Source organism: Ranitomeya imitator, chromosome 1, assembly GCF_032444005.1.
Source record: "Ranitomeya imitator isolate aRanImi1 chromosome 1, aRanImi1.pri, whole genome shotgun sequence".
In the NCBI taxonomy this organism is placed as follows: Eukaryota; Metazoa; Chordata; class Amphibia; order Anura; family Dendrobatidae; genus Ranitomeya; species Ranitomeya imitator.
The window spans coordinates 941,415,904-941,441,049 of NC_091282.1; the positions used below are offsets into that span (position 1 = coordinate 941,415,904).

Here is a 25,146-nt window from a genome sequence, read left to right on the forward strand (position 1 = left end):
CTTTGAGAACCAATACTGAGGGTAGAAATCGCATAAGAAAGAGCCCAGGTGAAAAACGTTTTACGTTCTGTTTTCAGTTTATTCCAATGGACCAACAAATACGCGCCGCTATCAGGAAAAGTTGCCATCTTTTGCAACAAGTTAGAGATTTGTCAGAGATAGTAATGAGAGGTCCGCTTATATCTAATAAGCGTAGTACTAGATTGAGAGACGTGTTGGTACGTAATCGAATATCTGTAGACACCAATAATTGGCTTGAAAACAGTGCTCCTAAAGGTAATCACCGCTGTGGCCATTGTCCATACTGTCGCTATCACATTATAGGCCAAAGTCTCTATATAGGCCCAATCAGTCAGACAGTCAATACCTTTATATCCTGCAAGACAAAAAACGTGGTGTACGTGATATACTGTCCATGTGGACGTTTTTACATAGGTGCCTGTACATACGATTCCGCGAACATTTTAAATCGGTAAGTACAAGAAAAGGAGTACCTCGCCTCATCAGTCATATTAGAGACACTCATGGAGGAGATCCCAATGTCCTGACCTTTGCAGGAATTGAGAAAGTGACTCTACCCCCTAGGGGGGGTGATTTACATAACATGCTATTAAAGAGAGAGGCAAGATGGATTCTACGGACAGGTGCCACGGGCCCGTTAGGTCTAAATGACCGGGCCGACATGTCTATATTCCTGTGACTCTAAGGTTAGCGGGTTTCTCTATCACTATATGTACATTACATTTTTAATGTGAAATATACTAGTACATTATATGGTTATCATGGTAGCACAAATTTGCCCCGTTTTTGGCCTCCTGTGCATTGGCACTAGAAGGTCCATAACAGAAATAAGGAATGTTAATAGCTTGTCTCATTCACTTGGTTGAAATAGATGGTAGAGGTGAACGATTACAAACATTGACGAGAATGTTTGCCCGTTGATGATTTATCAGCTTACTTATAGTGGCGATTTGTAAATATTTGTGTTTTTTAATGTGTATTCATGTTTTTGAACATCACGTTTATTGTAGTGGGCGTATTTGCAGTGCGGGTGATGCGGAGGGGGAGGTTTTTACTTCCGCTCACCTATATCTCCTAGCACAGCGTGCGCTCATTTACTGACCCGTAGAAGCGCCAGGTAGGCGCGAAACGGCCGTCAGCCCCTGCCACACTCTGTACCCCTGCCGTGAAGATTTTATGTGAGTAAATAAAGACACCTGCTTCTGAAGATCGGTGAGTGCTGCCTTCTTTTTTCTCTGCATTTTTGGATTCATCGGTTTGTTTCCCGGCTATAGCACCCGACATCTGCCGGCTTGACTCCTTACTGCCAGTGGACGGACACAGTATATATATATATATATATATATATATATATATATATATATATATATATATATATATATATATATATATATATATATATATATATATATAACGGTGGTGCGGTTAGCGGTTATCTCTATTTTTGGACATATTCTAGAATACCTGATGCGTTAGAATCGGGCCACCATCGAGTTACCTCATAAAGGGACTCTGATCAGAATTGCAAAAAATGGCCAAGTCACTAAGGTCAAAATAGACTGGGTCATGAAGAGGTTACTCAAAGCGGAAGCTGGACACTGGTGTGTGTCACAACCTCCCAGACAAGAGAGGGGAGAGCAGTGAGGAGCTGCTGCTGTCACACTGAATTACAAGTGTTCTAAAGATAATAGCAGTGCACTGCCATCTCATCTTTATAGTTTATGAGGACAGGGACAGAACACATTTGTTTTATCTCCCTGGAGTACCCCTTTAAAATGCTGCCATCACTCTCTCAAGGCTGAATTTAAATGGTTTTAACAGGTGTGGGCATCTGTTCAAGCATGCATTGCCCACAGCCAACAACCACAATACAGTCCCGGGGTGCCGAGAGCATTTTATGGCAGTCGCCTGCCTACTAAAAGCATCTGTCACTGCCATCCCTTGTACTTTTATGAAGCCTTCTTAAAAGGTTACGTTTACTGGAACTTGAACACCATTTAAAAAAAAAAAAAAAGAAAATGGAATTATGCTTTTTTCAACAAATCTCCTCAGCTGGACTCCTCCCATCTTTCAATACATTATTTGGTAAAATTAATTATGTCATTCAAAACTACAATTCAATTCAGCCATATGAAGGCTTCATTTTTGCCAGATACATTGAAAAAAAAAAAAAAAAAATAGTTATGATTCTTGAAGAAAGGCAAAAAAAAAAAAAAAAAAATGATGGGTCAGATGGGAAAGGGCTGAAGGGAGAAATTGTATTAAATTGCATACCTTTTCACACCATCCACTTGGTCCTTAGTAAAGCTTTTGCCACTATCACCAGTGGTGCTGTCCTTTTCTGAACTAGTTTTATTTTGCTCCACCCCATTCGGCATTTCTGTGCATTTTGGTCCATTCCCCGTTGCTCCATGTTTTTCAAGCCTTTCTAGCAGCTCTTAGAAGAAAATAATAGTAAAGAAGGAAAGTGAGCAATGAAAGCCATAAAACACATTTCAGATTTGCTTTTAACGAGACCATTATAATGCAAAATAATCTAATTAGTAGTGATGAGCGAATATACTCGTTACTCAAGATTTCCCGAGCACGCTCGGGTGTCCTCCGAGTATTTTTTAGTGTTCGGAGATTTAGTTTTCCTCACCTGAATGATTTAGGGTATGTGCACACGTTCAGGATTTCTTGCAGAAATTTCCTGACAAAAAACCGGACATTTCTGCAAGAAATCCGCATGCGTTTTTTTGCGCGTTTTTTTCCAGAGCTTTCCCAATGCATTAAATAGCAGGAAAACCGTGAAAAATCCACAAAATTAATGAACATGCTGCTTTTTTTTACCGCAATGCGTTTTTTTTTCGCGGAAAAAAACGCATCATGTGCACAAAAATTGCAGAATGCATTCTAAATGATAGGATGCATATGTATGCTTTTTTATGCATTTTTATCGCATTTTTATAGCGAAAAAACACAAAAAATCCTGAACGTGTGCACATACCCTTACAGCTATTAGCCAGGCTAAGTACATTGGGGGGGTTGCCTGGTTGCTAGGCAACTCCCACATGTAATTCAGCTGGCTAATAGCTGCAAATCATTCAGCTGCGGTGAGGAAAACTAAATCTCCGAGCACTAAAAAAAATACTCAGACCACCCAAGCGTGCTCGAACCCTGAAACAGCTGTCTGTGGATGGATACCATGCTTGGCATAGGTGGTTTTCCTTTATTGGATGTTTTCCTTTATTGGATGCTGCCCTTCCCGTGGTTGTTCCTTCCCGGGGAAAGACCTGGCTATTCATTGCTTGCGTTGAGAAACACGTGATGGGGTCTCCGCAGCTTACTTTACATGCATTTGCATATTTCCCATAAGGGATGGGGGCAGTGTTCTGGATCACTGCGTTGAGAAACACGTGATGGTGTCTCCGCGGTGTTGGATGTTTTGGTCTCCCCGAGGTCATTCATCTGTACCTTCACAGCATAATACAAATTCTAACAGTATATTCAGTAGGACTATCAGCTGTGTATCCACCAGACTTCTGCACAACACAACTGATGGTCTCAAACCCATTTATAAGGCAAGAAATCCCACTTATTAAACCTGACAGGGCACACCTGTGAAGTGAAAACCATGCCCGGTGACTACCTCTTGAAGCTCATCAAGAGAATGCCAAGAGTGTGCAAAGCAGTCATCAAAGCAAAAGGTGGCTACTTTGAAGAACCTAGAATATAAGACATAATTTCAGTTGTTTCACACTTTTTGTTAAGTAAATAATTCCACATGTGTTAATTCATAGTTTTGATGCCTTCAGTGTGAATGTAAAATTTTCAGAGTCATGAAAACACAGAAAAATCTTTAAATGATTTGGGTGTCCAAACTTTTGGTCTATACACACATGCACATATATACACATTAAATTGGGTACAGTAGTACAATGCAGTATGTGATTTAAATGTTTTCATAAGAATTTGGGAAAGTTATGAAATGTCCTATAAATGGCTGTTCCTGATCTAGTTGAGATGAATCTGTGTTGCCCTGTATGTACATGCTCAGTACTACTCCGCAAGATGGTGGAGTGAGTGGTGGAGTCAGGCTTGGCTTACCGACTCCACAGCCTTAGATGCAACAGCAAGCAGGTAACGGGATGAGCTATGAACATTATAAGTGTAAATCCAGAGGCTGAGTACAGGCCCCATGCACTGGGATGAAAGCTCTATTACAGTACTGTACAAATAGCCATGTTCATGAAGTTTTATGCACACATATTAGCCTAATCTTTGATGAACCCACCAATATAGACGAGTTCGGACGATGGTACAATGTGTATGGGGGTCACTGACCGACCGAGGGTTGGGACAGATGTCAATCGAGCATGTCCGATTTTGGACTGCCAATCATATTGTTGTTACGGAGATAAGCCGCCAGCCTATGTGTCAGTCTGGCTTTCTCATAGAGTTGGCTGTCAGCCAAGTGATTGGCCGTAACATCATTTGACCGACAGCCATCTAATGTGTATGGTTAGCTTAAATGGAATTTTGGCCGATATAAGATATGGCCATCACCTTTCAGGGCTGATATACAGCATTCTATAATGCTGGAAAAGGTCAAAGAGCCCCGGAACCTGCACACTGCAGTACTTTGCTCTGCCATCAACAGGGCAGATAAGTACATCTGTGCTGGAGTGCGATGCCGGGGAGCCTGTGTGGATGATGCAGGGGATGCGTCATCCACACGAAGCAAGCGGGAGGGCGGCATCACAAGATGGGAGGTGCCGGACCAAGAGGAGCGACACCCCTCGGACCGGACCACCCCACAGGTGAGTATAATAAGAGTTATTTTTCTTCTCTTGCAGGACGGGTTGGGGGCTTATATACAGCATTATAGAATGGTGATGGCCCTGTAAGAGGTGGAGCTGACAGCGCTCACTGTGGTGCACTAGCTGCTCAAAAGGTAGGACTGCCAATGTGTCCACCAATATCTCCATATTTGAATGTAGCCAGCAAATAGCAGCTCAGATTGTTGGCGTTGAACTCATTCCCGTGTGACAGCTAAGACCATGCCCTACATGGCCAGATCTCTTTCTGAACAGGAGCTGAGGGATTTATGGGTAATAACTGTAGTCCTCAAATGGAATGTGTCACTATTTTTTAAGTTGGAATTTACCGTATGTAATTTTATGACTGTTTAAAATTAACTGATATTTGCTTACACAGAAAATATGACCGCCATAAGAGACAAGGTCCGTGTCCGGCCGCCACAGGAGACAAGGTCCGTGTCCGGCCGCCACAGGAGACAAGGTCCGTGTCCGGCCGCCACAGGAGACAAGGTCCGTGTCCGGCCGCCACAGGAGACAAGGTCCGTGTCCGGCCGCCACAGGAGACAAGGTCCGTGTCCGGTCGCCACAGGAGACAAGGTCCGTGTCCGGCCGCCACAGGAGACAAGGTCAGTGTCCGGCCGCCACAGGAGACAAGGTCAGTGTCCGACCACAATCTCCTGCACTGTGGCTACCTAAGCAATGAACTGGGCATGCAGAGTTCACAGCTCTAGGTAGAACCCGGAATTATTTTATTGTAGCCTTGTACATAGCTGGGTTACAATGTCCCTCTGCCACCAGTACCTACTGATCAGAGCAGAGTCATCAAATCATTGCCAGCTGCAGGTCAGATCAGTGTAGTTACCGGTGAGCACGTACCAGTCCTATGGACGAGGGTGGTGGCAGTAACTTCATCCAGCAGTGAATACACATCACTGGATGAACTTAGCTCCACCGAGCTGGTGGACTAAAACATCTAGGTAAAGTGGAGAATATTAAATGTGTCTAACAAAAAAGATTATCATCCAATAAAAAAAAATCTATACTTTATTAATACCTTATTAAAAAGGAAGCTATACATGTGTTCCTGGTGAAAAAGCAACAGTCTCAAAACAATGGCCTTCATTTATAGATAGTCCTATGTAGAGACATTAGGCCACATATAAAAACCAGAGTTTAAAAAGGTGGGTTTGGGAAGGGGAGGGAAAAATTAATGAGGAAGTTGGCACCCTAATAAAGCGTGCAAGTTTATGGCACACCCCACTCACAGTCATCTTACCCTGGTAACCCTAGATAGTCCTAAAGTTTATTGGTCAATGATTATATTATAGGCTATAATGTTGACTTGTGTATATTTCTAAACCTGTGATGGGTTCTATACCTAGGACTATCTAGGTTTTACCAGGGTAATGATTGTGAGGGGGGCGCCATAAACTTGCGTGCTTTATTAGGGGGCCAACCACCGCAATTAGGTATATTAAATGGTTCACAGGAATATTCATTGGAAAAAAAGTAAGTAGAAGTGTCAATAGTATATTTACTATCCGGATGATTTATGATCCAAAATGTACAAAAGAAGAAACTCCATGTGCATGACTATACAAAAGAAAGAACATAGGAGGAGAGTGGACTTCATAAATGTAATGCACTGTTGACTTATAAATTACATATAAGGCTACTTTCACACTAGCGTTTTCTGGCGTATGTCGCAATGCGTCGTTTTGGTGAAAAAACGCATCCTGCGTTGTAAAACTGCATCCGCTGCCCCCGTTCATTTTTTTTCACAGCTTGCGTCGGTACGTCGGGACGACGCATAGCGACGGCCCCGTACCGACGCTAGTGTGAAAGTAGCCTTAGGGTACAGTACAAACCACAATAAATAACAAGAGGTAAACAAAAAGATTCATGTACTCACCCTGGGAAAGACGATTTGGGTAGGAAGGGTCATTAATCATATCATGTGGGTATAGGAAGCTAAACTCTCAGACCCCGTTTTTTTGAGTATACAAAGATTATTTGGTACATGAAAACCACTAGTTGGCGTAAACTATTACATTGTTATTAACTGAAGTCCAAAAGCACACCTCATTATAAGCCGCACAAGATTCAATGAAGCCAAGTGGCAAGACAAGAGGCAGAATAGTAAAGTGCAGCGTGCATGTGACAAAGAGTATCAATATTGGGATCAACAACATTAGCCTCTTTCACACTTCAGTCTTTTTGTTTCAGTCAAAATCCGTCATTTTGTGAAAAAAACGGATCCAGCGAATTTGCCTAGTGGATCCGTCTTTTTCTCATAGACTTGAATTAGCGACGGATTACGACGGATGGCCTTATGTTTCGTCCATCATGCGCTGGATCCGTCGGAATGTTTATCCGTTGTCTGGAGAGGACGGACAAAGTAACGTTTTTTGTCTGTGTCGAAAAGTCGGATCCAGCGGCGTCCGTCATTGGCTAGAATGAAAACCTTAGGACGCAGGATCCGTCGCTGTCCGTCAAATGACGGAATCCAGAGACGGATTCAGTTTTGTTTTTTTTTTGTTTTTTTACACGGAGCATGCTCAAAATCTGTATTTAGTAGTCAACTGGCCAGACAGCCCCAAATCTATATAAACCTGCCACGTGGCTTCATTCCTCAATGTGCCAGCAAGAAGCATACAAGAAGCTTGCCAGCAGCCTGCCTGATGGATAGATGCATAGGTCACAATATTTGCCAGAACTCCTTCCATTTCTGCCACTTGCTCTACAACCTCTCAAAAATGGGGTGTTAAAACACTCAATATATAGGTTTCCATTATTTTCTGGTAGCCAATCACATTTGGGAGCCTCCCATTTGGAGGTATGGAAAAACAGATCCATCGAAAAAAATGGAAGAAACGGATGTGGTTTTTCGACGGAAAACCGCATCTGTTTCTTCTGTTTTTCACTATTTTTGACGGATCTATCGCGACGATGGATTTTGACTGACGCCAGAAGACTGAAGTGTGAAAGAGGCCTTACCCATGGTAATATGCAAGTGCACAAATAGAAATCGAAGGGGCACCCTGGACGCACGATTCGCATTAGCTTTTTCAACAGGGACTGCGGTTAGGTAGGAGCATAACTAGGGGATAGCTTTAGGGAAAGTACTGAGGTTTAATTTTTCCCTCCCCTCCCCTCCCCCACCTACCTTTAAACCTTGGTTTGTATATGTGGCCTAATGTCTATACATATTACTATCTACAAATTAAGGCTATTTTGAGAGTGTTGCTTTTTTGACCGGGAACACACAGTTTCCATTAAAATAAGGTATTAATAAATGATAGATTTGTTTATTGGATGAGAATCTCCACAGCGCTGGTGCCCAGACCTGCACTCCGGTAATTACGGTGATATGACTGCTGCGCAGCACAGCTCTGACCAACTGCCCCCTCTACCGAGAGTCTCCTTCTCCATAGCAATGAAGATCTTCAGATCTGGTCTTTCTAAATTACCACACTTTCCCTGGAACAGATACAACTAACTGTTGCCAAAAAATCTTGTAACATAGGAGGCATTATAGGGAAATGAGGTCGTAAGCGCGCCTGGCCTTTACTAAAAATTTTATTTTCCTCCCTCACCCAATTAAAAAAAAAAAAAAACAATTGGTATCACCACATCCGTAAAAGTCTGGTCTACCAACGTATAAGATTGACCCACACTGCAAATGCCATAAACCGAAAAATAATCGACGTAACAAAATTGCTGTTTTTCAGTTACATGACCGAAGAGGGGAAAAAGAGGTGAGCAGCTAATGGGCTTGGTTTTCTCACCTTGTGATTATCATGGTCTGGACTATGTCAGCTCCAGCAGCCTCTTGTGATAAGCAGCTCACGTCTATAGAATTTGCACATACAGAGCCTGCTGGTGCGTGGTTAGCTTCCTCAGCTCTGCTGCATTGCTAAATCTAACAACTCTGTGTCAGAACCGCTGTACCCACTAAGTTGTATTGTTGGATTCAGGGTCTCTTTGCCTACATCAGGCTGCTCTCAGGATAGGAAGCAAAAATCTGCTGAAAGATTCCCTTTAAAATAATAATATGCATGTTCAAATGACCAAGAGTCGTGCTGATTTATCAAGTTTTTCTTTTTGCCATCTCACCAAGCTATTGATATTAAAGCCATCGGCAATATTTGGGCAGGCCGTGTTGTACCCCGATATGTGTATCTGAATCACTGACTCCATCAGCCGATGTCTTGTCCAATCAGGAACAGTTTGAATGAACTATGTGCAGGATGGCAGAACAATTCAAAGCCTACTACTCCGATACCACATCATGGTGTCCTCGTGGAGGGGACCCTATTGAGAAAGATTATAGTAGTAGCCCTTTTTCACCCACACATTAAAAACCCTACAATACAGATGATACAAGGAGCTTTTACTTTGTGCCGAATAGATGATCGCCCAAACTTAACGAATGTGGAACTGTAGACAGGATCTCAGTAGTGTTAATTAATTAATCCCCAGAGTCCTATTACTAAGTGAGAAGCCAAGTCTGCATCTAGTACAGACACCATCGCCTGAGCCAGTCTAAACTGTCAGGAACTTACTCCGGTCACAAACTAGCAAGACTTTGGAATGTCGATGTTTACACGAAAACACATGCAATGGGCAAATCAAAAATAATATACAGAGGGGACTCCATCACCATTGGCTAGAACAAGGTTGGCCGTTTTCTGTCATTGTCATTTTACCAAAAACAAAAAACAAACAGCACAGCATGCAAAACAGTGCTCCAAACACAAGGAACTGCACGAGACCCCTACATGACAGACAGAACCCCTAGGACATTTACAGAAGCTTTTGTCATGACCTGCCGTTCGAAATTCACAGATATTTATATGGAGTGGATTTCCTGTGTCTAAAGCGCTGCCATCTACTGAATTGTGTTCACTAAACCACGCAGATTTACCGCATTCATTTCTATTGATGTCATTTCTGTAAGGGTATGTGTCCACTTTCAGGATGGCCGGCGGTATCGCCGGAGCGGCTTAGCCGCTCTGCGGTAAGCCCCGCCCCCTTTCTGGGACGCGATGATGCCGGATGTGTTCACAGCACACATCCGGCATCATCGCTCCCCACCATAGGGCCCTGTGCTATATCTTGCGGCGACGCAGCGTCGCCGCAAGATATACGGACATGCTGCGATCTGAAAAGACGCGCAGCATGTCCGGAGTCGCAGGGCCGCCACGTCCGTGTTACCACGCATAGTGGAGACGGGATTTCATTAAATCCCCTCCACTATGCTGTAACATCTGGACGGTGCTTGTCTGACGCTGCGTCCCTATTCAGCGTCAAACACGCAGCGTTTACTGCACGTGGACACATACCCTCACCCGCAAGAGAAACAGGCATGCTGCGGTCTGGGAAGACACGCCGCATGTCCGTCTCCGAGGGTGATCAGCGGGAGTCTGGACGCATAGTGGCCATGGGATGTCTGGAAATCCCATCCACAATACTGTAATACCTCGCCATTGCGGGTTTGATGCCGCATAAATACGCAGTGTCAAACTCGCAGAAACATCGGAACGTGGGCACAGCCCCTTAGATTTCATTTCACTTGAACTAAAGGTCCGTTTGTCTGCACTTCATGGCGGAGTTGTGGAAGTGTCAAGGAACCGCAGCTTTTCAATATTACTACTCACAGCTGATCATGGAATATTTAGTAGGAAAGAAAAGCCAACTGACTTGTTGTAACAGTGACCTCCTGTTACAGTACCAAGCTCAAATTCAGTGAGCTCTTTAGAAGGAGCCATTATTTCAAAAACATTAGTAAAGGCAGACGGCATGGCCAGGAACAGCATCATATACACACATGGGACTGAATCAAAACATGAATTCAAGGCCTGAGAGGTGCCCCGACACTTGTCTATAGTGTGTCTGAAGACCATTTGGACTCAGCACTAGGATAACAGGCATTTCTATTGGACACACGTTGATGGGTTATGATTAAATTGGATATTTGGCCTCCTGCATAAAAATAGTTCTACCACTTGCCAGAGCTGCCTGTAAAAACACATGGAACTTAACCCTGATTATTTACACAGACGATATGACAGCAGTGACCAGTCACTATTAGTTTTGCTATAATAATTTATATGAATCAGAAAGTAATACACAGCTTCCCTTTATATCAATGGTCCTCAACCTTTCTGACCTTGAGAGCTACATTAAGCTTTCAGAGAGGGTCACAAGTCACATCCAGATCCTGCCCCTTCACAGTAGTGACAACCAGACCCCCCATTTCCAGTGATCAGAACTAAAGCTTTTCTACAGAAATCACACCAAGGCAGTATACCAGGATCCAGGGGTTCCCACAATACCCCCATTCAGTATTCTCCCATCAAGAACTCCCACCACACTGTGGCTTCCAGCTTCAAGCACCTACTATGACAGGTGGTGTCATCCGATTTCCAGCTTACCATAAATGCAGGATATAATGAACGGAAATGGCATAATTCCTCATGTATACACACGAATGCGTGTTCTAAAAAGTTACCTGAAAGTATAGATATACAGGTGCTTCTCACAAAATTAGAATATCCTCAAAAAGTTAATTTATTTCAGTTCTTCAATGCAAAAAGTGAAACTCCTATAGTATATAGAGTCATTACAAACAGTGATATTTCATGTGTTTATTTGTTAATGTTGATGATTATGGCTTACAGCCAATGACAACCCAAAAGTCAATATGTCAGTAAATTAGAATACTTTATAACACCTGCTTGAAAAATGATTTTAAAAGCTGAAATGTTGGCCTATTGAAATGTATATTCAGTAAATGCACTCAATACTTGGTCAGGGCTCCTTTTGCATCAGTTTCTGCATCAATGCGGCGTGGCATGTAGGAGATCAGTCTGTGGCACTGCTGAGGTGTTATGGAAGCCCAGGTTGCTTTGATAGCTGCCTTCAGCTCATGTGTCTCTCATCTTCCTCTTGACAATACTCCATAGATTCTCTATGGGGTTAAGGTCAGGTGAGTTTGCTGCCAATCAAGCACAGTGATACTGTTTGTAAACCAGGTATTGGTACTTTTGAAAGTGTAGACGGGTGACAAGTCCTGTTGGGGAATGAAATTTCCAATTCCAAAAAAGCTTGTCTGCAGAGGTAAGCATGAGGTGCTCTAAAATTTCCTGGTAGACGGCTGCTCTGACTTTGGTCTTGACAAAACACAGTGGACCTACGCCAGCAGATGAAATGGCTCCCAAACCATCATTGATTGTGGAAACTTCACACTAGACCTCACACAGCTTGGATTGTGGCCTCTCCACTCTTCCTCCAGACTCTGGGACCTTGATTTCCAAATGAAATGCAAAATTTAGTTTCATCTGAAAACACCTTGGACCACTGAGCAACAGTCCAGTTCTTTTTCTCCTTGGCTCCAGTAAGACGCTTCTGGCGTTGTCTATTGGTCATGAGTGGCCTGACACAAGGAATGCGACACTTGTAGCCCATGTCCTGGATACGTCTGTGTGGTGGCTCTTGAAGCAATGACTCCAGCAGCAGTTCACTCCTTGTGAATCTACCCCAAATCTTTGAATGGCCTTTTCTTAATCATTTCAAGGCTGTGATTATCCCGGTTGCTTGTGCACCTTTTTCTACCACACTTTTTCCTTCCACTCAACTTTCCATTAACCCCTTCCCGACCTTTGACGCATACGCTGCGTCATGAAAGTCGGTGCCATTCCGACCCATGACGCAGCATATGCGTCATGGAAAGATCGCGTCCCTGCAGATCGGGTGAAAGGGTTAACTCCCATTTCATCCGATCTGCAGGGACAGGGGGAGTGGCAGTTTAGCCCAGGGGGGGCTTCACCCCCCCCCCCCCCCGTAGCTACGATCGCTCTGATTGGCTGTTGAAAGTGAAACTGCCAATCAGAGCGATTTGTAATATTTCACCTAAAAAAATGGTGAAATATTACAATCCAGCCATGGCCGATGCTGCAATATCATCGGCCATGGCTGGAAACACTAATGTGCACCCACCCCACCCATCCGATCGCCCCCCCATCTGTGGTCCGCTCCCCTCGGTCCTGTGCTCCGCTCCCCCGTCCTCCTGTCCGCTCCCCCCGTGCTCCAATCACACCCCCCGTGCTCCAATCACACCCCCCGTGCTCCAATCAAACCCCCCGTGCTCCAATCAAACCCCCCCCGCACAGCGATCTCCCCCCGTGCTCCGATCCACCCGCCCGCACAGCGATCCCCCACTCCGTGCTCCAATCCACCACCCCCGTGTTCCGATCCACCCCCCCGTGCTCCGACGCCCCCCCCCCCCGTGCCCTGATCTCCCCCCCTTATACTTACCTGGCCTCCCGGGGACCGTCCGTCTTCTTTCCTGGGCGCCGCCATCTTCCAAAATGGCGGGCGCATGTGCAGTGCGCCCGCCGAATCTGCCGGCCGGCAGATTCGTTCCAGAGTGAATTTTGATCACTGAGATACAGTGGGGCAAAAAAGTATTTAGTCAGTCAGCAATAGTGCAAGTTCCACCACTTAAAAAGATGAGAGGCGTCTGTAATTTACATCATAGGTAGACCTCAACTATGGGAGACAAACTGAGAAAAAAAAATCCAGAAAATCACATTGTCTGTTTTTTTATCATTTTATTTGCATATTATGGTGGAAAATAAGTATTTGGTCAGAAACAAACAATCAAGATTTCTGTCTCTCACAGACCTGTAACTTCTTCTTTAAGAGTCTCCTCTTTCCTCCACTCATTACCTGTAGTAATGGCACCTGTTTAAACTTGTTATCAGTATAAAAAGACACCTGTGCACACCCTCAAACAGTCTGACTCCAAACTCTACTATGGTGAAGACCAAAGAGCTGTCAAAGGACACCAGAAACAAAATTGTAGCCCTGCACCAGGCTGGGAAGACTGAATCTGCAATAGCCAACCAGCTTGGAGTGAAGAAATCAACAGTGGGAGCAATAATTAGAAAATGGAAGACATACAAGATCACTGATAATCTCCCTCGATCTGGGGCTCCACGCAAAATCCCACCCCGTGGGGTCAGAATGATCACAAGAACGGTGAGCAAAAATCCCAGAACCACGCGGGGGGACCTAGTGAATGAACTGCAGAGAGCTGGGACCAATGTAACAAGGCCTACCATAAGTAACACACTGCGCCACCATGGACTCAGATCCTGCAGTGCCAGACGTGTCCCACTGCTTAAGCCAGTACATGTCCGGGCCCGTCTGAAGTTTGCTAGAGAGCATTTGGATGATCCAGAGGAGTTTTGGGAGAATGTCCTATGGTCTGATGAAACCAAACTGGAACTGTTTGGTAGAAACACAACTTGTCGTGTTTGGAGGAAAAAGAATACTGAGTTGCATCCATCAAACACCATACCTACTGTAAAGCATGGTGGTGGAAACATCATGCTTTGGGGCTGTTTCTCTGCAAAGGGGCTAGGACGACTGATCCGGTACATGAAAGAATGAATGGGGCCATGTATCGTGAGATTTTGAGTGCAAACCTCCTTCCATCAGCAAGGGCATTGAAGATGAAACATGGCTGGGTCTTTCAACATGACAATGATCCAAAGCACACCGCCAGGGCAACGAAGGAGTGGCTTCGTAAGAAGCATTTCAAGGTCCTGGAGTGGCCTAGCCAGTCTCCAGATCTCAACCCTATAGAAAACCTTTGGAGGGAGTTGAAAGTCCGTGTTGCCAAGCGAAAAGCCAAAAACATCACTGCTCTAGAGGAGATCTGCATGGAGGAATGGGCCAACATACCAACAACAGTGTGTGGCAACCTTGTGAAGACTTACAGAAAACGTTTGACCTCTGTCATTGCAAACAAAGGACATATTACAAAGTATTGAGATGAAATTTTGTTTCTGACCAAATACTTATTTTCCACCATAATATGCAAAAAAAATGATAAAAAAACAGACTGTGATTTTCTGGATTTTTTTTTCTCAGTTTGTCTCCCATAGTTGAGGTCTACCTATGATGTAAATTACAGACGCCTCTCATCTTTTTAAGTGGTGGAACTTGCACTATTGCTGACTGACTAAATACTTTTTTGCCCCACTGTAGGTTATATCTCAGTGATAAAAAAAAAAAAAGTAAGTGACCCCCCCTTCCCTTTGTCACCCCCATAGGTAGGGACAATAAAAAAAATAAATATTTTTTTTTTCCACTAAGGTTGGGGTAAGAACTAGGGGTAGGGTTAGGGGTAGGGTTAGGGGTAGGGGTAGGGGTAGAGTTAGGGTTCGGGATGTGCACACGTATTCTGGTCCTATGCGGATTTTTCCGCAGAGGATTTGATAAATCCGCAGTGCTAAACCGCTGCGGATTTATGGCGGATTTACCATGTTTTTTCTGCGCATTTCAATGCGGTTTTACAACTGCGATTTTCTATTTGAGCAGTTGTAAAACCGCTGCGGAATCCGCAGAAAGAAGTGACATGCTGCGGAATGTGTACAGCGATTTTTGTTTCCCATAGGTTTACATTGAACTGTAAGCTCATGTGAAACTGCTGCGGATCCGCAGCGTTTTCCGCAGCGTGTGCACATACCTTTAGAATTAGGCTATGTGCACACGGTGCGGATTGGCCGCTGCGGATTCGCAGCAGTGTTCCATCAGGTTTACAGTACCATGTAACATATGGAAAGCCAAATCCGCTGTGCCCATGGTGCGGAAAATACCGCGCGGGAACGCTGCGTTGTATTTTCCGCAGCATGTCAATTCTTTGTGCGGATTCCGCAGCGTTATACACCTGTTCCTCAATAGGAATCCGCAGGTGAAATCCGGACAAAAAACACTGGAAATCCACGGTAAATCCGCAGGTAAAACGCAGTGCCTTTTACCCGCGGATTTTTCAAAAATGGTGCTGAAAAATCTCATACGAATCCGCAACGTTGGCACATAGCCTTAGGGTTAGGGTTGTGGGTGTGTTGGGGTTACGGGTGTGTTGGGGTTAGGGTTGTGATTAGGGTTACGGCTACAATTGGGATAAGGTTTAGGGGTGTGTTGGAGTTAGAATTGAGGGGTTTCCACTGTTTAGGCACATCAGGGGGTTTCCAAACGCAACATGGCGCCACCATTGATTCCAGCCAATCTTGTATTCAAAAAGTCAAATGGTGCTCCCTCACTTCCGAGCCCCGACGTGTGCCCAAACAGTGGTTTACCCCCACATATGGGGTACCAGCATACTCAGGACAAACTGCGCAACAATTACTGGGGTCCAATTTCTCCTGTTACCCTTGAGAAAATAAAAAATGCTTGCTAAAACATCATTTTTGAGGAAAGAAAACGTATTTATTATTTTCACGGCTCTGCGTTATAAACTTCTGTAAAGCACTTGGGGGTTGAAAGTGCTCACCACATATCTAGATAAGTTCCTTTGGGGGTCTAGTTTCCAAAATGGGGTCACTTGTGTGGGGTTTCTACTGTTTAGGCACACCAGGGGCTCTGCAAACGCAACGTGACGCCCGCAGACCATTCCATCAAAGTCTGCATTTCAAAAGTCACTACTTCCCTTCTGAGCCCCCACGTGTGCCCAAACAGTGGTTTACCCCCACACATGGGGTATCAGCTTACTCAGGAGAAACTGGACAACAACTTTTGTGGTCCAATTTCTCCTGTTACCCTTGGGAAAATAAAAAATTGCGGGCTAAAAAATCATTTTTGAGAAAAGAATTTTTTATTTTTATTTTCATGGCTCTGCGTTATAAACTTCTGTGAAGCACTTGAGGGTTCAAAGTGCTCAACACACATCTAGATTAGTTCCTTTGGGGGTCTAGTTTCCAAAATGGGGTCATTTGTGGGGGATCTCCAATGTTTAGGCACACAGGGGCTCTCCAAACGCAACATGGTGTCCGCTAATGATTGGAGCTAATTTTCCATTTAAAAAGCCAAATGGCGTGCCTTCCCTTCTGAGCCCTGCCGTGCGCCCAAACAGTGGTTTACCCCCACATATGGGGTATCTGCGTACTCAGGACAAACTGGACAACAACATTTATGGTCCAATTTCTCCTATTACCATTGGCAAAATAGGAAATTCCAGGCTAAAAAATCATTTTTGAGAAAAGAAAAATTATTTTTTATTTTCATGGCCCTGCATTATAAACTTCTGTGAAGCACCTGGGGGTTTAAAGTGCTCAATATGCATCTAGATAAGTTCCTTGGGGGGTCTAGTTTCCAAAATGGGGTCACTTGTGGGGGAGCTCCATTGCATAGGCACACAGGGGCTCTCCAAATGCGACATGGTGTCCGCTAACAATTGGAGCTAATTTTCCATTCAAAAAGTCAAAAGGCGCGCCTTCCCTTCCGAGCCCTGCCGTGTGCCCAAACAGTGGTTTACCCCCACATATGAGGTATCGGCGTACTCGGGAGAAATTGCTCAGCAAATTTTAGGATCCATTTTATCCTATTGCCCATGTGAAAATGAAAAAATTGAGGCTAAAAGAATTTTGTGTGTGAAAAAAATAGTACTTTTTCATTTTTACGGATCAATTTGTGAAGCAGCTGGGGGTTTAAAGGGCTCACTATGCATCTAGACAAGTTCCTTGGGGCGTCTAGTTTCCAAAATGGGGTCACTTGTGGGGGAGCTCCAATTTTTAGGCACACGGGGGCTCTCCAAACTTGACATGGTGTCCGCTAAAGAGTGCAGCCAATTTTTCATTCAAAAAGTCAAATGGCGCTCCTTCCCTTCCAAGCCCTGCCGTGCGCCCAAACAGTGGTTTACCCCCACATATGAGGTATCAGCGTACTGAGGACAAATTGGACAACAACTTTCGTTGTTCAGTTTCTCCTTTTACCATTGGGAAAATACAAAAATTGTTGCTGAAAAATCATTTTTGTGACTAAAAAGTTAAATGTTCATTTTTTCCTTCCATGTTGCTTCTGCTGCTGTGAAGCACCTGAAGGGTTAATAAACTTCTGGAATGTGGTTTTGTGCACCTTGAGGAGTGCAGTTTTTAGAATGGTGTCACTTTTGGGTATTTTCAGCCATAAAGACCCCTCAAACTGACTTCAAATGTGAGGTGGTCCCTAAAAAAAATGGTTTTGTAAATTTTGTTGTAAAAATGAGAAATCGCTGGTCAAATTTTAACCCTTATAACTTCCTAGCAAAAAAAAATTTTGTTTCCAAAATTGTGCTGATGTAAAGTAGACGTGTGGGAAATGTTATTTATTAACTATTTTGTGTCACATACCTCTCTGGTTTAACAGAATAAAAATTCAAAATGTGAAAATTGCGAAATTTTCAAAATTTTCGCCAAATTTCCGTTTTTATCACAAATAAACACAGAATTTATTGACCTAAATTTACCACTAACATGAAGCCCAATATGTCACGAAAAAACAATCTCAGAACCGCTAGGATCCATTGAAGCGTTCCTGAGTTATTACCTCATAAAGGGACACTGGTCAGAATTGCAAAAAACGGCAAGGTAACATAGTAACATAGTTAGTAAGGCCGAAAAAAGACATTTGTCCATCCAGTTCAGCCTATATTCCATCATAATAAATCCCCAGATCTACGTCCTTCTACAGAACCTAATAATTGTATGATACAATATTGTTCTGCTCCAGGAAGACATCCAGGCCTCTCTTGAACCCCTCGACTGAGTTCGCCATCACCACCTCCTCAGGCAAGCAATTCCAGATTCTCACTGCCCTAACAGTAAAGAATCCTCTTCTATGTTGGTGGAAAAACCTTCTCTCCTCCAGACGCAAAGAATGCCCCCTTGTGCCCGTCACCTTCCTTGGTATAAACAGATCCTCAGCGAGATATTTGTATTGTCCCCTTATATACTTATACATGGTTATTAGATCGCCCCTCAGTCATCTTTTTTCTAGACTAAATAATCCTAATTTCGCTAATCTATCTGGGTATTGTAGTTCTCCCATCCCCTTTATTAATTTTGTTGCCCTCCTTTGTACTCTCTCTAGTTCCATTATATCCTTCCTGAGCACCGGTGCCCAGAACTGGACACAGTAGTCCATGTGCGGTCTAACTAGGGATTTGTACAGAGGCAGTATAATGCTCTCATCATGTGTATCCAGACCTCTTTTAATGCACCCCATGATCCTGTTTGCCTTGGCAGCTGCTGCCTGGCACTGGCTGCTCCAGGTAAGTTTATCATTAACTAGGATCCCCAAGTCCTTCTCCCTGTCAGATTTACCCAGTGGTTTCCCGTTCAGTGTGTAATGGTGATATTGATTCCTTCTTCCCATGTGTATAACCTTACATTTATCATTGTTAAACCTCATCTGCCACCTTTCAGCCCAAGTTTCCAACTTATCCAGATCCATCTGTAGCAGAATACTATCTTCTCTTGTATTAACTGCTTTACATAGTTTTGTATCATCTGCAAATATCGATATTTTACTGTGTAAACCTTCTACCAGATCATTAATGAATATGTTGAAGAGAACAGGTCCCAATACCGACCCCTGCGGTACCCCACTGGTCACAGCGACCCAGTTAGAGACTATACCATTTATAACCACCCTCTGCTTTCTATCACTAAGCCAGTTACTAACCCATTTACACACATTTTCCCCCAGACCAAGCATTCTCATTTTGTGTACCAACCTCTTGTGCGGCACGGTATCAAACGCTTTGGAAAAATCGAGATATACCACGTCCAATGACTCACCGTGGTCCAGCCTATAGCTTACCTCTTCATAAAAACTGATTAGATTGGTCTGACAGGAGCGGTCTTTAAAGGGACTCTGTCACCTGAATTTGGTGGGACTTGTTTTGGGTCATATGGGCGGAGTTTTCGGGTGTTTGATTCACCCTTTCCTTACCCGCTGGCTGCAATATTGGATTGAAGTTCATTCTCTGTCCTCCATAGTACACGCCTGTGCAAAGCAATCTTGCCTTGTGCAGGCGTGTACTATGGAGGACAGAGAATGAACTTCAATCCAATATTGCAGCCAGCATGCAGCCAGCGGGTAAGGAAAGGGTGAATCAAACACCCAAAAACTCCGCCCATATGACCCAAAACCAGTCCCGCCAAATTCAGGTGACAGGTTCCCTTTAAGGTCTTTAAGGTCAAAATAGGCTGGGTCATGAAAGGGTTAATATGCTTGGATACAGCGCTCTGTGAACAGCCAGCTTCTTCAGCAATGACCTTTTGTGGCTTACCCTCCTTGTGGAGAGTGTCAATGTCTGCCTTCTGGACATGTGTCAAGTCAGCAGTTTTCCAGGAAAAAGGCAGAGACGCTTACCTGCCCAGGCCTCAAAACAAATGCACTAACAGGGCGCAGTGGACCCATTTAAAGATGGCGGCTACACAGGTGCAATAAAACCGATAAGACAGCCAGCCTACAATCAGGGGATTGGCCATTTGGAACACCAGTGCACAAATAATACAGTCTGTACGTGGCAATGTTCACAAAGAAAATGCAGAGCATCTGGCTCACAGCCTATTAATGACGCCATATGGCGGGCTAACCAGTGCTGACTAATGCCTCCCATTTGAACAGACGCCACAGTTTACAAAGCCATCTGAGCCCAACTTCACCCTGAAAAGATAAAAAGTGCAAAAAAACACATAGCAATATATGTGAGGTATTAGTTGATATTCTGGCCAAAATACAGAAGCTCACAACCCACGTCACGGGTCCTCACGCTTCTGAGTCCTACTCTAACAACAAAACCACAAAAAGAGGATGTGAGAATCTTTTCAGGGTGGCCTGGCTGCAGGTCCCATATGTGCCTGTATATACTGCCCCCATGGTCCTGTGTATGGTGGGGGCAGCACTATGTGTCAGGCCTGGCTGCAGGTCCCATATGTGCCTGTATATACTGCCCCCATACTCCTGTGTATGGTGTGGACAGCACTATGTGTCAGGCCTGGCTGCAGGTCCATTATGTGCCTGTATATACTGCCCCCATACTCCTGTGTATGGTGTGGACAGCACTATGTGTCAGGCCTGGCTGCAGGTCCCATATGTGCCTGTATATACTGCCCCCATGGTCCTGTGTATGGTGGTGGCAGCCCTATGTCAGGCCTGGCTGCAGGTCCCATATGTGCCTGTATATACTGCCCCCATGCTCCTGTGTATGGTGGGGACAGCCCTATGTCAGGCCTGGCTGCAGGTCCCATATGTGCCTGTATATACTGCCCCCATGCTCCTGTGTATGGTGTGGACAGCACTATGTGTCAGGCCTGGCTGCAGGTCCCATATGTGCCTGTATATACTGCCCCCATACTCCTGTGTATGGTGTGGACAGCACTATGTGTCAGGCCTGGCTGCAGGTCCTATATGTGCCTGTATATTCTGCCCCCATGCTCCTGTGTATGGTGGTGGTAGCACTATGTCAGGCCCGGCTGCAGGTCCCATATGTGACTGTATATACTGCCCCCATGGTCCTGTGTATGGTGGGGACAGCACTATGTGTCAGGCCTGGCTGCAGATCCTATATGTGCCTGTATATTCTGCCCTCATGCTCCTGTGTATGGTGGGGACAGCACTATGTGTCAGGCCTGGCTGCAGGTCCCATATGTGCCTGTATATTCTGCCCTCATGCTCCTGTTTATGGTGGGGACAGCACTATGTGTCAGGCCTGGCTGCAGGTCCCATATGTGCCTGTATATTCTGCCCTCATACTCCTGTGTATGGTGGGGACAGCCCTATGTCAGGCCCGGCTGCAGGTCCCATATGTGCCTGTATATACTGCCCCCATGCTCCTGTGTATGGTGGGGACAGCACTATGTGTCAGGCCCGGCTGCAGGTCCCATATGTGCCTGTATATTCTGCCCTCATGCTCCTGTGTATGGTGGGGACAGCACTATGTGTCAGGCCTGGCTGCAGGTCCTATATGTGCCTGTATATACTGCCCCCATGCTCCTGTGTATGGTGGGGACAGCCCTATGTCAGGCCCGGCTGCAGGTCCCATATGTGCCTGTATATACTGCCCCCATGCTCCTGTGTATGGTGGTGGCAGCACTATGTCAGGCCCGGCTGCAGGTCCCATATGTGCCTGTATATACTGCCCCCATGCTCCTGTGTATGGTGGGGACAGCCCTATGTCAGGCCTGGCTGCAGGTCCATATGTGCCTGTATATACTGCCCCCATGCTCCTGCGTATGGTGGTGGCAGCACTATGTGTCAGGCCTGGCTGCAGGTCCTATATGTGCCTGTATATACTGCCCCCATGCTCCTGTGTATGGTGGTGGCAGCTCTATGTGTCAGGCCTGGCTGCAGGTCCCATATGTGCCTGTATATACTGCCCCCATGCTCCTGTGTATGGTGGTGGCAGCACTATGTGTCAGGCCTGGCTGCAGGTCCCATATGTGCCTGTATATACTGCCCCCATGCTCCTGTGTATGGTGGGGACAGCCCTATGTCAGGCCTGGCTGCAGGTCCATATGTGCCTGTATATACTGCCCCCATGCTCCTGTGTATGGTGGGGACAGCCCTATGTCAGGCCTGGCTGCAGGTCCCATATGTGCCTGTATATACTGCCCCCATGCTCCTGTGTATGGTGGTGGCAGCACTATGTGTCAGGCCTGGCTGCAGGTCCCATATGTGCCTGTATATACTGCCTCCATGGTCCTGTGTATGGTGGGGACAGCCCTATGTCAGGCCTGGCTGCAGGTCCCATATGTGCCTGTATATACTGCCTTCATGGTCCTGTGTATGGTGGTGGCAGCCCTATGTCAGGCCTGGCTGCAGGTCCCATATGTGCCTGTATATACTGCCCCCATGCTCCTGTGTATGGTGGGGACAGCCCTATGTCAGGCCTGGCTGCAGGTCCTATATGTGCCTGTATATACTGCCTCCATGGTCCTGTGTATGGTGGTGGCAGCCCTATGTCAGGCCTGGCTGCAGGTCCCATATGTGCCTGTATATACTGCCCCCATGCTCCTGTGTATAGTGGGGACAGCCCTATGTCAGGCCCGGCTGCAGGTCCTATATGTGCCTGTATATACTGCCCCCATGGTCCTGTGTATGGTGGTGGCAGCACTATGTCAGGCCTGGCTGCAGGTCCTATATGTGCCTGTATATACTGCCCCCATGCTCCTGTGTATGGTGGGGACAGCCCTATGTCAGGCCCGGCTACAGGTTCCATATGTGCCTGTATATACTGCCCCCATGCTCCTGTGTATGGTGGTGGCAGCACTATGTGTCAGGCCTGGCTGCAGGTCCTATATGTGCCTGTATATACTGCCCCCATGCTCCTGTGTATGGTGGTGGCAGCTCTATGTGTCAGGCCTGGCTGCAGGTCCCATATGTGCCTGTATATACTGCCCCCATGCTCCTGTGTATGGTGGTGGCAGCACTATGTGTCAGGCCTGGCTGCAGGTCCCATATGTGCCTGTATATACTGCCCCCATGCTCCTGTGTATGGTGGGGACAGCCCTATGTCAGGCCTGGCTGCAGGTCCATATGTGCCTGTATATACTGCCCCCATGCTCCTGTGTATGGTGGGGACAGCCCTATGTCAGGCCTGGCTGCAGGTCCCATATGTGCCTGTATATACTGCCTCCATGGTCCTGTGTATGGTGGGGACAGCCCTATGTCAGGCCTGGCTGCAGGTCCTATATGTGCCTGTATATACTGCCCCCATGGTCCTGTGTATGGTGGTGGCAGCACTATGTCAGGCCTGGCTGCAGGTCCTATATGTGCCTGTATATACTGCCCCCATGCTCCTGTGTATGGTGGGGACAGCCCTATGTCAGGCCCGGCTACAGGTTCCATATGTGCCTGTATATACTGCCCCCATGCTCCTGTGTATGGTGGTGGCAGCACTATGTGTCAGGCCTGGCTGCAGGTCCTATATGTGCCTGTATATACTGCCCCCATGCTCCTGTGTATGGTGGTGGCAGCTCTATGTGTCAGGCCTGGCTGCAGGTCCTATATGTGCCTGTATATACTGCCCCCATGCTCCTGTGTATGGTGGTGGCAGCACTATGTGTCAGGCCTGGCTGCAGGTCCTATATGTGCCTGTATATACTGCCCCCATGCTCCTGTGTATGGTGGTGGCAGCTCTATGTGTCAGGCCTGGCTGCAGGTCCCATATGTGCCTGTATATACTGCCCCCATGCTCCTGTGTATGGTGGTGGCAGCACTATGTGTCAGGCCTGGCTGCAGGTCCCATATGTGCCTGTATATACTGCCCCCATGCTCCTGTGTATGGTGGGGACAGCCCTATGTCAGGCCTGGCTGCAGGTCCCATATGTGCCTGTATATACTGCCCCCATGCTCCTGTGTATGGTGGTGGCAGCACTATGTGTCAGGCCTGGCTGCAGGTCCCATATGTGCCTGTATATACTGCCTCCATGGTCCGGTGTATGGTGGGGACAGCCCTATGTCAGGCCTGGCTGCAGGTCCCATATGTGCCTGTATATACTGCCTTCATGGTCCTGTGTATGGTGGTGGCAGCCCTATGTCAGGCCTGGCTGCAGGTCCCATATGTGCCTGTATATACTGCCCCCATGCTCCTGTGTATGGTGGGGACAGCCCTATGTCAGGCCTGGCTGCAGGTCCTATATGTGCCTGTATATACTGCCTCCATGGTCCTGTGTATGGTGGTGGCAGCCCTATGTCAGGCCTGGCTGCAGGTCCCATATGTGCCTGTATATACTGCCCCCATGCTCCTGTGTATGGTGGGGACAGCCCTATGTCAGGCCCGGCTGCAGGTCCTATATGTGCCTGTATATACTGCCCCCATGGTCCTGTGTATGGTGGTGGCAGCACTATGTCAGGCCTGGCTGCAGGTCCTATATGTGCCTGTATATACTGCCCCCATGCTCCTGTGTATGGTGGGGACAGCCCTATGTCAGGCCCGGCTACAGGTCCTATATGTGCCTGTATATACTGCCCCCATGCTCCTGTGTATGGTGGTGGCAGCTCTATGTGTCAGGCCTGGCTGCAGGTCCCATATGTGCCTGTATATACTGCCCCCATGCTCCTGTGTATGGTGGTGGCAGCACTATGTGTCAGGCCTGGCTGCAGGTCCCATATGTGCCTGTATATACTGCCCCCATGCTCCTGTGTATGGTGGGGACAGCCCTATGTCAGGCCTGGCTGCAGGTCCATATGTGCCTGTATATACTGCCCCCATGCTCCTGTGTATGGTGGGGACAGCCCTATGTCAGGCCTGGCTGCAGGTCCCATATGTGCCTGTATATACTGCCTCCATGGTCCTGTGTATGGTGGGGACAGCCCTATGTCAGGCCTGGCTGCAGGTTCCATATGTGCCTGTATATACTGCCCCCATGCTCCTGTGTATGCTGGTGGCAGCACTATGTCAGGCCTGGCTGCAGGTCCCATATGTGCCTGTATATACTGCCTCCATGCTCCTGTGTATGGTGGTGGCAGCACTATGTGTCAG

General features: G+C 46.2%; 1 protein-coding gene across 1 annotated transcript in view; it reads right to left on the minus strand.

The window, feature by feature from the left end:
• The window catches only part of DNAJB14 (DnaJ heat shock protein family (Hsp40) member B14), a 79,663-nt gene that overhangs the window by 50,316 nt on the left and 4,201 nt on the right, over window positions 1–25,146 (minus strand). Inside the window, exon 2 of the mRNA XM_069743628.1 lies at window positions 2,296–2,458. Within this exon, the coding sequence (XP_069599729.1) occupies window positions 2,296–2,458 (163 nt within the window). The remainder of the gene's footprint in view (window positions 1–2,295; window positions 2,459–25,146) is intronic.